Here is a 14557-nt window from a genome sequence, read left to right as displayed (position 1 = left end):
AGAGAGACAGAGAGAGCGAGAGAGAGAGGGCTAGCGGGGGAAGACTGCGAGCGTAAGAGAGTGTGGGCCCGCGAGAACTTTATCAGTCAAGTTTACTTAATACGCAAAGTAACTTATAAACGAGCCAAGAACAGAAGGGGAAAGGGGAACAAGAAAAAAGTTATGCGCGCATAATAAGCTCGAGTTGTAGTATTTTATTGGGTTACCCCTCTTTTGTATGCCCTACAAATAGCAAAGAAACGGCTATAATGAAAATGCGCTCATGTATGTCGACTAGACAAATGCACTTTTCATATTATTTGCTTCCTTTTGATAAGAACAGCAATATTTGACATTTACGTATATCGAAATGTTCATGAAGAAGCAGAAGAGTTATTTAAGAGAGAGTCTCTTGGTGTATCCGCCGTATATATATTTTTTATTTTTATTATATTTACATTTGTGGGCGCAATTATTTACAGGGTATCGTCCAGCCACCACAACAGGCTTAATATCTTTTTCTTCTATTTTTTTTTTTTTTTTGGTATTTTGCACCGTTAACTTTCAGTTTCGAGCGCTGAAAATGTTCGTTTTTTTTTTTTGCTTTCATTTACTTTTTCGTTTGCATTGCTGTCTTTGGTACTTCGTTTTTTTTTTCTACGAACTGTTACCAAACTACTTTTTAATATCTAGCAATGTCCTGACTGAGTTCGAGAAGCTTACCTTGCCAACAAACTCTCTCTCTCTCTCTCTCTCTCTGTGAGCCCCTCTGTCGCTCGCCCTGTCTTTGTCTCACAGAAAAATGTGATTGAAAAACTTTTGCGGCTGCAACATTTTCGCACCATTTTGCCTTGGCCATCTTTTGATCCCTGAACTTTGGCTAGGTTTTTGTATTTTCCATAGATACACATAAAGAATATATATTTTATTCATCTTTCTTATCCAATTTGTATTTGTTTGCGCTGCGTCTGGCAACGCCAAGCGGCCTGCTTCCCAGCCAAACAGGCATTTTACTATAAAAATGCCGCGGCGCTTATCTAATATTCATACAGGATATTCTCAATTTTTCGTGACCTTGGACCCAGATCATTTACACTTGCATTTTAACTGATTAAAATAGGTTTAGTTAAAATGAATTGCAGATATGTAAGCACAATTGCGGGCAAACAATATTTGTTTAGACTAAGAAGAAATGGCTAACAATTTCTCAATCCAGTTGACAGTTTAACGTAGCGCAGCGCACACAAAATTTAAGAGAGGAAGAGAGAGAGGGAGAGAGAGAGAGAGAGAGAGAGAGAGAGAGAGGAAGAGAGAGAGAGAGAGAGAGAGAGGGAGAGGGAGAGCGAGCGAGCGAGCGCACTCTGGCATATCAAAAATGGATTTTATAATTAATATTAAGGAATCAATTTTCCAGCAAACGTTTAAGAATGTCGCACAAAACAGAATTGACAAAACCGTATACGCTCGCAAGAGAGTAATTGTGTAAAAGAGAATCGTTAATTTTAAATCTCTATGCCAATCAAGTTTTTCTTTTATCGAAGCAATTTACAGTTAATCACCTTTTGCTTTCCGACCAGCGTTCACTCGGTTCACTTGCGCTTTTGGCCATTCTACTTATTAAGCTCTCTCTCTGTCTCTCCCTGCCTCCTTTTCTACCAGTTGCACTAGATCGTTGTTTTTGGTTCTTGCTTCGGTTGGCGTTGCCACTTGTTCAATGCTCATCAAGTTTTCATTAGCCATTTTATAGCGCTGGCCAACCGAATAAGAACTAAAATGGCGAACACAAAGAGATAAAAAACTTGAACTACTTTGTCGCCACTTGACTTGCCATTAAGCGGGAATAATAGATGGGGTGCCATGCTCTCTCCCCCCGCTAGCTGGCGCTCTTCGCTCTCACTCTTTTTCCCTGCCGTGGCTTTTATTATTCTCATAATGACCTCATTTGTATTAGCATTGGTTCGCAATTGAAACACTTGACGTTGGCTTTTTCTTATTTTCTGTGTTTCTGGGTCGCCAAACAGGCGCTTGCCCCGAGACGCCCACACACAGACACACACACACACAGGCACACATAGACAATAGCATTGTCAAGTGCAGATATTCTTTGGTGTCAATTAGACATTAGAAACACTACAAATTGACCTTGTTGCTGGTCTATTGAAGGTCACTTTTCAAACAATTGTGCTGCCACCTTTTGGGCGTCTTTTTTCTTAGCATTCGGCGACAATTAACTTGAAGTTCTGTTTTGGCTAACAAATTGGCTGTCAGCAGGCCACGAAATATTTTTTGCGTGCCTTGCATGTTAGTTAAGTTTTCAACGACTCGCTAATACCCTAAACTGATTTCGATTTCTTATGGTGTTTCTAGGGGAACTCTTTCATTGTTTAAGAATCCGAATTCTAAGAGATTTCATTCAGGCAACGGAAGCTAATTGTTGGGCTGACAACTTCCGGCTGTGTCTCATGTTATGTTAATGGGACTAACAATTTCAACAAATCAAATGCTCAAACTTTGTTCACTTAGCACCGATTTTATGGTACGTTAGGTCACGTAAAGTTCTACCAATTCTTGAATATATCGAAACATGTGCTTCACCTTCGCAGGGCACGACAGCAATGCGCTGCCTGGCACTGAAATGACAGCAATTACGATGGCGCACAAGTGTGCAAAAGCAATTCACAGTCAAATGGACAGTTCTGTCTGCTGCACCAACGGCCCCCAGCCCCAACCCACCGTGTCCCAGTCCCAACACCGTCACAACCAGGCAGCAGCCTGCATTACCCATTACTGCCGCAGGCAAAAACGACACTTGGCGGCAGCGCTCATTAAATTTTCAAGTCAAATTACATAAAAAACAAAGCGTGCTTCAGTTTGAAGTGCGCGATTAAAGCACACCCTGTGCTGTGTATTAATTGTATCAAATTTGCTAACAGCCAGTTGCTTTAGATCCTGATATAGCCTGCTTTGAGGCAGTAGATAAAGGCTCAGGGCTTGTTTAAGTTATTGTTATATACATATATAACATATAGACATTTCTAGCTAAATGTTACATACAGACCATCAAGTACAGGATACCCCACCTGGCTGACCATTTAGTTACAGGGCATACAAAATTGTCAATGGCAAATGTCGCTGTGTAAGCGCGTTCCTCGCTGCGATTCCTATATGCAATGCGTGTGTGTGTGTCTGTGTGTGTATGTGCTTGTGGCATATTTGTGAATTCAAAGGGCATGCGACAGACAGACAAATGGCTGAAAAACGCGACGTGGGCGACCACTTGAGGCGGCAGCGTTCCAGTTTTCCTGTGGTCTCGTCAAAGGCGGAGCGGTGCGCGGAACGTCGTGTCGTCGCATTGGGGCATGCAACATGTTTGCATACAAAGAGAGAGAGAGAGAGAGAAAAAAAGAAGGAAGCGACTTTTATGTCTAACGAGTGCAAATAAAACTTGAAATTTTTAGCAGATTGCGTTGCACATGTGACTGGCAAGCAGAAAAAGAAAGGACACGGAAAGCCGCCACTAACCAGCCCAGCCCGGCCCAAGCAACCCGCCACCCGCCACCCTCTTGCGCTACAGTTGTTCGTGTGGGGCACGCATGCATGCCTAAAAGTATGCCATCAAATATGCCAAACATGTTTTTACAACATACTTGACGGCGCCTCTAATGTTTATTGCGAATATACATATTCCCAAAAAATAAGAATCCAGCCCCGCCGAAACCACCCTGCCGCCCACAGCCACAAGCCCTTGAAGCAACAGCTATGTATGACAGGTTTCTTGTAGCAAATAGTTCTTGATCGGCACTTGGCTGACAATCTGGCAACGCCGGCAACCGTTTGATCTGACACCGCACACAAGTGCTGGAAGGTGGCTGGGTTGTGGGCGCTGGCAGGGCCTAAATTTAAAGGCCACCGCTCAGACATTCATATTTTTAGACCAACCGCCCATTAGCAGGCGTGGCATGCCACTCGAGCACGTCTTGCTACCAGACTAACATACACACAGCTCGGCCTGGCGGCGCAGGGCGTGGTGGGAGGGGGGTACTGGTATTGGTGATACGCCTGCTCGCTCAATATGGCTGCACAATATTTGCCAGACGCTTTTTACGCATTTTTCGGTTACCATTTTTGTGCCATAATTCAAAACTAACTTTTTGCCCGGCCACGCACAGTTGCTGCAGGCGGGGCGAGAAGGTAGGTGGAAAGCTGGCGGAGCCTGCTTTAGTGGTGGGATTACATAAATCAACATTTTTGGTGGTGCGCAGCAGAAACTTTTTGGCGCAAACAAAAATATTAATTTTAACTTTTTTACGGTTATAAAAATGATAGCAAAAAAAAATTGAAAAAAATAGTAAAAACTAAAAAATGTGCGCCACTTAAAGCTTAAAGATGTGTGCGTGTGTGGGTGTGTGTGTGTGTGCGTGGTTGTGCGCGTTAATTTGCACATTTTGTACTTCGTTATTTTATTTTACATTATATTTTTAATCGCTTTTAATGTGCAATTGTTAATTGTTTTTCAACAATAATTTCTGTGCATGAGCCCATGCATTTCATGGCAAAAGGACGTCAAGGAGATTCCATATGGCCAAATGAGTGCCTCGCTTTTGTCCCTGCCCCAACCACCCCTGGCTCGTCTCTCTCCGTCGCTCTGTGCGTCGCTTTTGTGCACTGGCAGGGCAGCGTTGCCATATCGCCTGCGTCTGCAGGCGATAATTCTTTACCGCTTGTTTATTTATGCGGCGCCGGAAAAACCGCCCACAGCAAACACACACATACAGCGCCCACACACGCACACACACATACATCGCCCACACACGCACATTATACATCCACGCACACACACACACACACACACACATACACACTTTATCTTTTGCTCGCTCTTTATTTATGCAGCATGCATTTAAAATAAAATAAATATAAATTAAGCATACGCCCGGTGCAACAGCCGTCGCCGAGTGTTTCTAGAATCGCGACTTTGGCACTTCACAGCCTAGCATATTAGCTAAGTGGCAGCTCAAGTGACCTCAGCGCTCGGCAGTCCACTCGAGCTAAGCAGCGTTAACTACTTATTTAGTTAACACCACGTACAGAGCTGTGCATTTCTGTTAATTAAGCTGTGTGAAACTTAAGTTCGTCTCGCTAGACTCTACGGTAATTATTCTATTAGATTTAGATTAGTATATCTACCCTTTCTCTCCCTCCCTCTCTCTCTCTCTCTCTCTCTCTCTCTCTCTCTCCAATTTTTATGCGATTTTATCTTCACTTTACTCTCTTGGCCTTTTCTACATTAGTAGCTTGGCCTTTCTTCCTTGACCCTCTTGCGCTTTTCATTTAATTTCTTACCAATTCCCCTTTCTTCTCTCTCTCTCTCTCTCTCTCTTGCATTTCCCTTTTTACTCTCATGCGCTAATTGGTTAACCCTTTCACTTTTTCTATAATTCTTTTGCTCTTTCTACGTTACTCTCTTGGCTTTTCTTCCTTATGCTCTTGCACCTTATTCGTTACTGTCTTGCCCTTCTACTCTTCTTCCAATTCCACTTTCTTCTATTCTATTCTTTTGACATGCGGAGCTTAAGCAGGGTATTCAGGGTTCGTTGAGCTGTTGATAGATGTCTCTACCCGCATTCTTATTGATGTTGTTGTTGTTATTGTTGTTGCTGGTGGCATTTTGCAGCATGCTTTAATTGCATGGAAAGGAGGCAGCGTTGCATATAAATTTCTCACATTTAATTTTGCGAGCCACTTGACGCTGCTTTTTGGCATTCAGCGCTCAGTTTAATGCCATAGACCACAATTTATTCATGCTCCCCAGCATCAACAACACAAAGACCATAAAAAACTTGAAAAACATATAAAAACTATATAAAAAATAAAACCAACAACAATGAAACCAACTCGAATCAGCTATTAACTCAAAAATCGCACAGTTAATACCCTTCCAGTAGCCAGAGCTAAGTTTTTGCTTGCAATCGATAGTGTTCTAGTAACATTTTGACAATATGTGAGCAAGACTGAAGGCAAAACTGAAGCTGGAAATGGGCTCAAGCCGTTAACTGAACCAGCGACTTCTTTTTTAAGGGTTCGCAGTTCTAATTTTCTAGCTAAACTGATTTAGAAGAATAATTTGTAAAAATCTGGGCTATACTATGCTGGACATGTATACCATACATATGTATCTATATCATTCAGACTGAGAAACTGTGATAATGCCAAGCAGTTGGATTCATAGGCTTAGTATACCCTGTGCCAAGGGTATGCCAAAAAAATAAAAAGGAAAAAAAAGCAGCAGCAGAGGGAAATGCGTAGCAAAGTGGCCCACGCCCGTGCGTCTGTGTTTGTGTGTGTGTGTGGGGGGGTGTTTAAATGTTGTGCACTCATTTACATTAAATGAATAATGCACTCGAGTGTGCAGTGAGAATCTGTTCCGTGTTTTAATTTTTGGTAGCTCTTTTCCATATGATTCTCCCTTTCGGCCGCACAACAGATGCTATTGCTGCTCCAGCGGAAATGCACGAAGCAAGCTTGCCAGGCGGTCAGTGGGCCAGAGGGCGAGGGGGCCGAAAGGAAGCGTGCAGCAGCTATAAAGTTGCAAGATAAATGCGCTGGGCGCCTTGCAAGCGTGCCACATGACTGTGCCGCATCAGCGGCTGCTTAGCTGCCCAGATGAACAGATGGGCTACAGCTAACCAAATCGCCCCTTCAGCACCCAGCCCTGGGCTGCCCCTACAGGCTTTTGCCACTGACCGTTGTACATAAATTTCGCTCTTAAGTGCCGCACATTAACCGCAGGCTGTACCCACATGACCCACACACACACACACACACACACACACACCCCCCCCCCCCCCCCTATCCACCACTCCCAACCTGCGCCCCCGACAACAAAGGCAGCCACTTGGCTGGCGCTTAATGAGATGACTTCAGCTGGAAGCTGGCACCGAGACAGCGACTGGCGACCGGCGACTGTCGGTCGGCGGCACTTGCTCCAATAAAGTGTCAAACAAATAGCCAAGACATTTAATTGTAATGCTCATGAAAATGAAAATGATAATGAAAATGACAGCAACAACAACAACAACAACCAGGCAACAGCAGCTGCAAAAAGTTCTCGTTTTAAAGTTCTGCACTTCAACTTCAACTCTTCAAGCCTTCTGGGTTATTTTATTGTCTGACCCCGGGAACAAAGCGTTTAATTGACCGCAATTAGCCCAAAGCTAAGAAAAACAAACAAGGAGAAAAAACTAGCAAGCAACTTTTTTAGCGCTCACTGTGCACACGAAGTTTTAGTTATTTTACCGAGACAGCGGCAAAAAGCTAATCAAACGAAAGTTGTTACCGTTTGAGAATTAGAAGGCAAGCGGAATATAGTGCTGGCAATCGCTTAATTTTGATTGATAACTTTTCGATTTGTGCATCAATTCTTAATAAAATATCAATGTTACATAATTATCCAAGGAAATGTTAAGTTATTTAATTGAATTGAATTGTTAGCATTGCATTCAAATCGAGACTTAATATTGTTGTCCTCGTAGTCCGCTTGGTCAATGGACACTGCATCTTACCTCTGCAGAATTATTTCAATATAATGCATACGACATTGCGGACAGGTTTGCATTATGGGAAAATAACAAAAGCAAGTTGTTGCCATTTGAGAATTGGAAGACAGACGAAAATGCGGTGTTGGTAATCATTAAATTTGAATCGATAATATATCGTTGTCTGTGTCATTTGAATAAATGTTATCTGTGTAAATGTTTGGGTATGTGGTTGAGTCAAAACCAAAGCAAAACAATGCAATCAGTCTTCCGAATTATCTCGCCACGTGCAAATATTGGCATTGAATTCAAATCAAAACCAAATATGGCTGTCCATCTTCTGACCTTAGTTGCCCGCACTGCCCTTACATAACTATTTAAATATAATGCATACAACATGCCGAACAGGTGTACAATAACTTCAACCTTTGTGTTTAAAGTCCAAGCACACGCCTGGTCCTAGCAAATGAAATGTTTAGTTCTATTGTATGCTGTCGGGTATAAACCGAATCGCATTTCTATCGATGAAGTTTGGATTATGCTTAGTAATATGCATTCAAATGCTTTTGTAGAGGCTCTAATATGTGTTCATTTAATTAGGTATATGAGCTGGACCGTAAAAACGGATTGTTTATTGATGGAATTGTACCTCAGAACTGCTAACTAACTTTTTTAATTAAATATTCTATATTTGCTGATAAATAACTCTTACTGCTGCCTTCGATAATTATGTGCATTTGAGATGCACAAAAAAATAATTGTATATTTCATAAAAAAATCGTGTAATAATGATAGAACAATATGCATTTTTTAACAATTGAATACATTTTGTATAAAATTTCATAGAATTACATTTAATAGTAGGTATAGCAAGGCATACTTTAATTAATAATTTACACACAGAAACGCAACCCCAACAATCCACCTGCAGTGCATAATAAGCCTGTTGTCTGTTTGCAGATGGGCGAAATGCCTGCCACGCCTGCCACGCATGCAGCGCATGCAACGGCCATGTGCCACATGTGCCACAGTGGCAATTAAAATTAATTTAAATTTGAATTACTCCAACACACACAGGCAAAACACACACACGCACGTGCATAAAAAAAATATGATGTAATTGATATATGAATATTAAAATTTAACATTTAAAAGTTATTTTAACATGAGCTCTCAGCCAAAGAGCATACCAAGATTCGTTACCCAAACTAATCTCCCCTCTCTTTCGCTTACCCTTCTGTTTACAGAGTTAAGCAGCGCTCAGCAGCAGCCCAAGCTGGAAATCTATCCTAAACAGGAGGTGCAAAGGAAGCCCGTGGGCAAGCCCCTCATATTGACCTGTCGCCCAACTGTGCCAGATCAGACACTGGTCACCGATCTGCAATGGAAGGACAATATGAATAATACCATTTTGCCCAAGCCGTAAGTGTGCAACAATTATTTGCACTCACTGTACACTTAACTTTTATATATATAATCTAAACATAGCACATAACACTTTAAATGTGTGTGTGTGTGTTTATACCCTGAACCTAAGGAAATGCAACTGCCAGAAGAACGCAAGTCCGACCCCATAAAGTATATATGTATATACATATTCCTGATCGATGCGTCGCGCTGAATTCATCTGAATTCATCATTTTTTTCGTAAGATCGATAAATATTGATTTTGGCATATAAGAGCTAGATGTACATGTAGGTGCTCGTAAAGGATATACTAATTCGAAATATTTGACTTTTGGGATATCTGCCTCCGTTCGGGAAATAAAGGGAAACAGAAAAGAGCCCTGCGCTTTGGTATATACACACACATACATAAAAGACATATTTAAGATCTGAAAAGTCTTGAAAATCCGATTATCATTTCCCATTCAAATTTTGCAAGGAAGCAGCATCATGTCCCAATTTGACACATTCATTCCTGTTTTTGTTTGTAACTATGTAAAGAGGTCAGCTAGGTTCAGGGTATCCCCTAGTCGGGCACTACCGACTAGAGCACTTTTACTTATTTTCTATAATTTTGTGTACTCCAAAAACACACATAAACACACACATACACACTCACACACCACATGTTATTCTTCTGTAGGAGCAATTATGATCCACTATATGATTCCAAGGGAAATAAAAAGAATGTGTAAGTGCCGACAACAAAAACAATAGCAACAATAGCAACAACAGCAACAACAACAACAACAACCGCAACAACAACAATAAAAATGCAACTAAAAATTCGTTACGTTTGCGTAGCTCGAATAACAGCAACAAATAGTCGCATATTCGTATTCGTATTCGTATTCGTATTCGTATATTCGTAAATTCCTATTCTGTTTGAATAACGAGCACGTGCCCGCTCCTATCCCCCACTCGCTCAGTTGTTTTGTTTGCCGGCATGTATATAAAAGTATTTTCAATGTTTATTTTGTTTTTAACTCTTTTGTGTTAATGTTTGCTTCTTTTTTTAATTATTATTATTATTGATTGATCGGCAAATATGCGTAGGCCCTAACGTAGCATCCACATAGAAAAAACAACAACATAAAACAAAACCCATCCAAAAACATAAAACTCCTTCATGTTATATCATTGAAAAGCGAACTAATTGAATAGCTGCTGTTATATGCCACATAATCATATCAATCCTATCAACCTTATCAATTAAATATTTAGTTGTTGTCTACTAACCAACTCCATCGACAGCTTAGTTTCATAACCCATTCACAAGTACAACACAAGTCAGATGTATCAAATGCTGGCAATACTCCATGCCTCAGTGTCATTATTTGAATGTTTGTTGTACGCATGAAAGTAACTTTGACAAGAGCTTAAAATCAAGCAGAGAACTTGAGCACATGCTTATGTGCAAACATTTAATGCAGCTACCTTATGCCATGGCATCTCATGAATTCATTTACAGAGTTACAGACAAGAATAGACTTAAAATTGCAGCTGCAATTCAGGTGCTTAAGGAATGCTATAGAGCGCAGCATAATGTGCTTAAGAAAACTTAACGCCATTAAAGCAGAATGAACTCAACATGTTTAAGCGCTGCCAACTTAACATATTCGTGGCATTGTCGAGCGCAGCTAACTTAATGCGCTTGATAAAAGCGGAAATGCAAGCAATTTAACATACAAAGAATTCGCTTAGGTGCGGCCAACCAAAATATGCTCATGACACAGTTAACGGGCATGCTCGAAAAGAGCTGCTAGCTAAACACACTAAGTGAATCTGGCTTAATGTGCCGCCCATGAGCTGCTAAGGGTGCACTTAACTTAACATACTCAGGAAATAGTCAAGTGCAGCCAACATCATTCTGCTCAAGCATATATATATATACAAACGATTAAAATAAGCAGGCGCGCAGAAACACAACTGCTCAAGTTATTTTTGCTGAAGCCAACTTAACAAGCCCAGGCATGCTCAGCTGCGGCCAACTTCACAGTCAAGCGCAGCCAACTTAACTCGATCTGTTTTCTAACGGGGCTGCTGGATCGTTAAAACAGCTCAGTATATTTGCATCAAACTCCAAATTCCTATTCAGCTATCAAAGCACCAAACTTTTTAGCAGGCAGCTGAAAAAAATGTTAATTAAAAAGCTAACCCCAAACCACTTCGCCCAACTGATTTTCAGGCGGAAAAAATGGACGAAAGCAAATTGCAATCAGTGCAAAAATAATAATAAAAAGTGCAAAAAAAAATCCATTGCAGGCAAAATCACTTGAATGCAAAAGATTTCCCAATTGCTTAAATCAAAATCAGACAATTTTGCGGCGTGTTTCGAGAACTCGGCCTGGCCGAAAATGAAAATCGTGTTAATTAATTTGCCCAAGGGAAATGCACCCCAGTAGGTGCAGAGCTAAGCAGGGCAGGGCTTAAACAGTGCAGACAACGCCAAGGGCCCTTTGGAGCCTGCTGTTAGGGAATCGTCTCACAGATTGCTCTGCCCCACTCTCTCTTCTCTCACTCTCTCCCTCTCTCTCTCTCTCTATCTCCCTGTTTCTGTTGCCCTTTTATCTCTGATGGCATTCAACTATTGCGTGCCAATTAACCTGAATTTTGTGGGCATATTTTTTTTACTTCTGTCACATTAAATTTGATACGCCCGCACCTAAAATTATACAATGTCTCGCTGTTAGGCCGAAACATGATACGAAAAATGTACATAAATGAAGCTTGCCCAAATGTGTCTACGACAAGGAAACATGCTTTCGATTAAAATTTATTTGCTTTGCATTTAAGTGGTAAACCTTTTTTTAAAGTTATGTAATATTCATTGTAATACAGTATAACTTTACTAAGTAGGAACTTTCCTGGAGAAAATAGCCTATGCTCGCTCTGAGTTCTCAGCTGAGTTTTCATCTGAGCGACTCAGGCCTGAAATAACTTAGCTGAGCAACTCCAATCTGTTTTCAGATATGACTTCAAGCATTTCAGTTGAACCAGCAAAAGTTCTGGGCAAAAAGAAATCAGAAAAATCTTTCGAAATGCAATTAGCACAAAATCAAATCAAAGCCAGGGATGAAATGAACACAAAATCGAATAAGTGGCAACGCCAGCACATGGCAAACTGGCAGCCCTAGCAAATGGGAAAACCCAGTTTAGGCAAACACTCGTCTGAACTGCTTTTCTAAGTAAATTCAAGCCTACGTTTGCAAGGGCTGATTCCAAACTCGACAAAAACCTTGACCAATATCCCAGGCCGTGTAAATATACTACTAGGCAGGATCGTGGGCTATCTGGCTGCACATTTAGCGCAGTGGGAACTAGGCTATTGTACTTAGATTAGATTGAGATCAACCTTTGACCTCGGTCTGACCGATAAATGAACATACTGAGAGCCAACACCCCAACACTCACACACACACACATACACACACACAGGCACACACAAACTTGTTATTGAGCTTGGCAGCTTTTCAATTTTGCTGCAGAGTCGCGGCAATGGCCACATTTTAGGCTCACGCATCAACTGGGCGGCCATATTGAATTTTTCCCAGCAGAAATCTGCAACAAAAACCAAATGCCTGGCAATGCTGGCAGTAAATATGGCCAACACGACGTGCCCCCTGCTAGAACAACACTCTGCCTGACCGACTTGTTATGTGCGCTACGCGAATTGCTTTGCGTTTGCACTGCGAGTCGTGGGGCGTAGGGCGTGGGGCGTGGTTCAGGTCACGCCCACACAATACGCAATGCGTGGCTGTGATGGGCAGGGTTTTTGGATTCGAAATGAAGTTTTCGACAGGCTGGCAACGCGTTGCATACTTGCAGGCGCAAAATGTAATTAAGCTGCCAAACCGGGCACCAACCCAAAAACAACACCCGAAAAGCCGAAACCGAAACATCCCCTCCTCTCTCTCTGTCTCTCTCTCTCTCTCTCTCTCTCTCTCTCTCTCTCTCTCTCTCTCTCTCTCTCTCTCTCTCTCTCTCTCTCTCTCTCTCCCAGCACACCTCCTCCCTTCTCTGCGCGCACCCAGCAGCTAGGATACCGCCGCATGCCAGTGCCAAGTTCGAGGCCCCAAATGTTAGTTTTTCAGCCGTGACCGTGACTGCCGGCCATTGCCCGTTTGGCCGTTCGCCTCCAGCCTCCAACCTCCAGCCTGCAGCCACCAGCCTCGAGTTAATTAAAGCGATTAAGTTGGCAATAGTTTTGTGGCTGGCAACGCGTCGCCGCTTAACTTGGTCATTTGGCCGTTTGCACTGGCCGTTGTGCATATATGCAGCCATGCTGACTTCTATTTGAATTTTAACTGCCCTTTAGCCATAAATATGTGTACGAAACAGGATATCATAACGTTGGGCAAAGGCACAACTATAAAATAGCAAATGGAAGGCTGAATTTCTCTCTCTCTCTCAGTCTGTCTAACTGACCTCGAGGGAATACATTCTTTAGCTGGTTTATATATTTGAGATCTATTTATTCATATTATCATATAGAAATATACAATTTTATTTGTACTTTTCTTTGAGTTTAGGTAGCAAAATTAAAGAATACCTTAAAAAAATGGAACTGGAATCGAATTCCTGGCTTACCTGCCTGTGTAAGCTGTGGGGCTATTTACCAAATATAACTAAGCTAAGCTATTTACAAATTAGAGCAATACGATATTTTGAACTCTATTCCAAATGATGAGTAAAAGCTGCACTGGATGGCAGATGAGAAACTTAACAGAGTGGTTCAGGGTTCGAATGCGCTGTGCTTGTGCTTAAATGTACAATGGAAGAATGTTCGTAATATCTTAGGGTTATCTTAGGGTCATAAATGAAGTACTTTTCAAAATACTTTACTGGCGTTTATTATACAAAACGTGGACGAGTCGTTCAAGGGGCACAGTCTAACGAGAATGCGGGCTCGAAGGGTATTGCTTAAGACAAAATCTGTGATAGTCCGTAATATAGTTGCTTTTAATTTGTATCCTATGTTGATAATTAAATAAATCCGATTCAATTTTAACTAGTTTCGATTTATTGCCAAAACTCCTTAATCCTCTCCCTCTCTCTCTCTCTTTCTCTTCCTCTCTCCTTCTGTTGCCCTCGTTCTGTCTCCCTCTTTCTCGCTCAGACAATCTGTATTTTCTCAATCTTAATTGTGTGTTTGGATATCTTTTGTTCGCCGAAGCTTTTGCGCAAAGACATCTTTTGGCCAAATTGCTGCACTTGACTTGAACATGACTTTAAGCGTCTTAACAACTTGGCAACCCTTACAAAAACCCTCCCCTCAAGTCACCCACTGCCTCAGCTACATGTTTGGCTCATTGTGCATTCAACAACAACAACAACAAGTAGAAGGGGGCAAGGAGGGTTGAGCAACAATAACGACATCTTTATTCGCATCTAAGCCAAAGAAATGCAATAAAAAATTGTCGTGGCCTGTTGTCCCCAGGCGCCAAAATGTCGACTGCCTCGCAACCCCCTAGCCCCGATCAACCCACCCCTCGACCCAACTTCAATGGCTCTGGAGACAATCAAAAATTTGATTTTTACGTATGCGTAACTGTTTTCGCTCTTGTTTGTTTGCCCGAACCACCTCCCCTAACCCC

General features: G+C 41.7%; 1 protein-coding gene across 5 annotated transcripts in view; it reads left to right on the top strand.

The window, feature by feature from the left end:
- The window catches only part of LOC115768401 (fasciclin-2), a 96398-nt gene that overhangs the window by 58831 nt on the left and 23010 nt on the right, over positions 1–14557 (top strand). For 3 of the 5 annotated variants that reach the window (XM_030712976.1, XM_030712974.1, XM_030712978.1), the window contains exons 2-3: positions 8762–8936; positions 9604–9651. In XM_030712976.1, the coding sequence (XP_030568836.1) occupies positions 8762–8936; positions 9604–9651 (223 nt within the window). The remainder of the gene's footprint in view (positions 1–8761; positions 8937–9603; positions 9652–14557) is intronic. The other 2 variants (XM_030712977.1, XM_030712975.1) reach the window with 1 other exon arrangement.

The sequence above is a fragment of the Drosophila novamexicana genome, unplaced genomic scaffold (genome assembly GCF_003285875.2).
Source record: "Drosophila novamexicana strain 15010-1031.04,08,12 unplaced genomic scaffold, DnovRS2.1 tig00001762-arrow-arrow-pilon, whole genome shotgun sequence".
NCBI classification, from domain to species: Eukaryota; Metazoa; Arthropoda; class Insecta; order Diptera; family Drosophilidae; genus Drosophila; species Drosophila novamexicana.
This window is presented reverse-complemented; position numbering and strand designations above follow the sequence as displayed.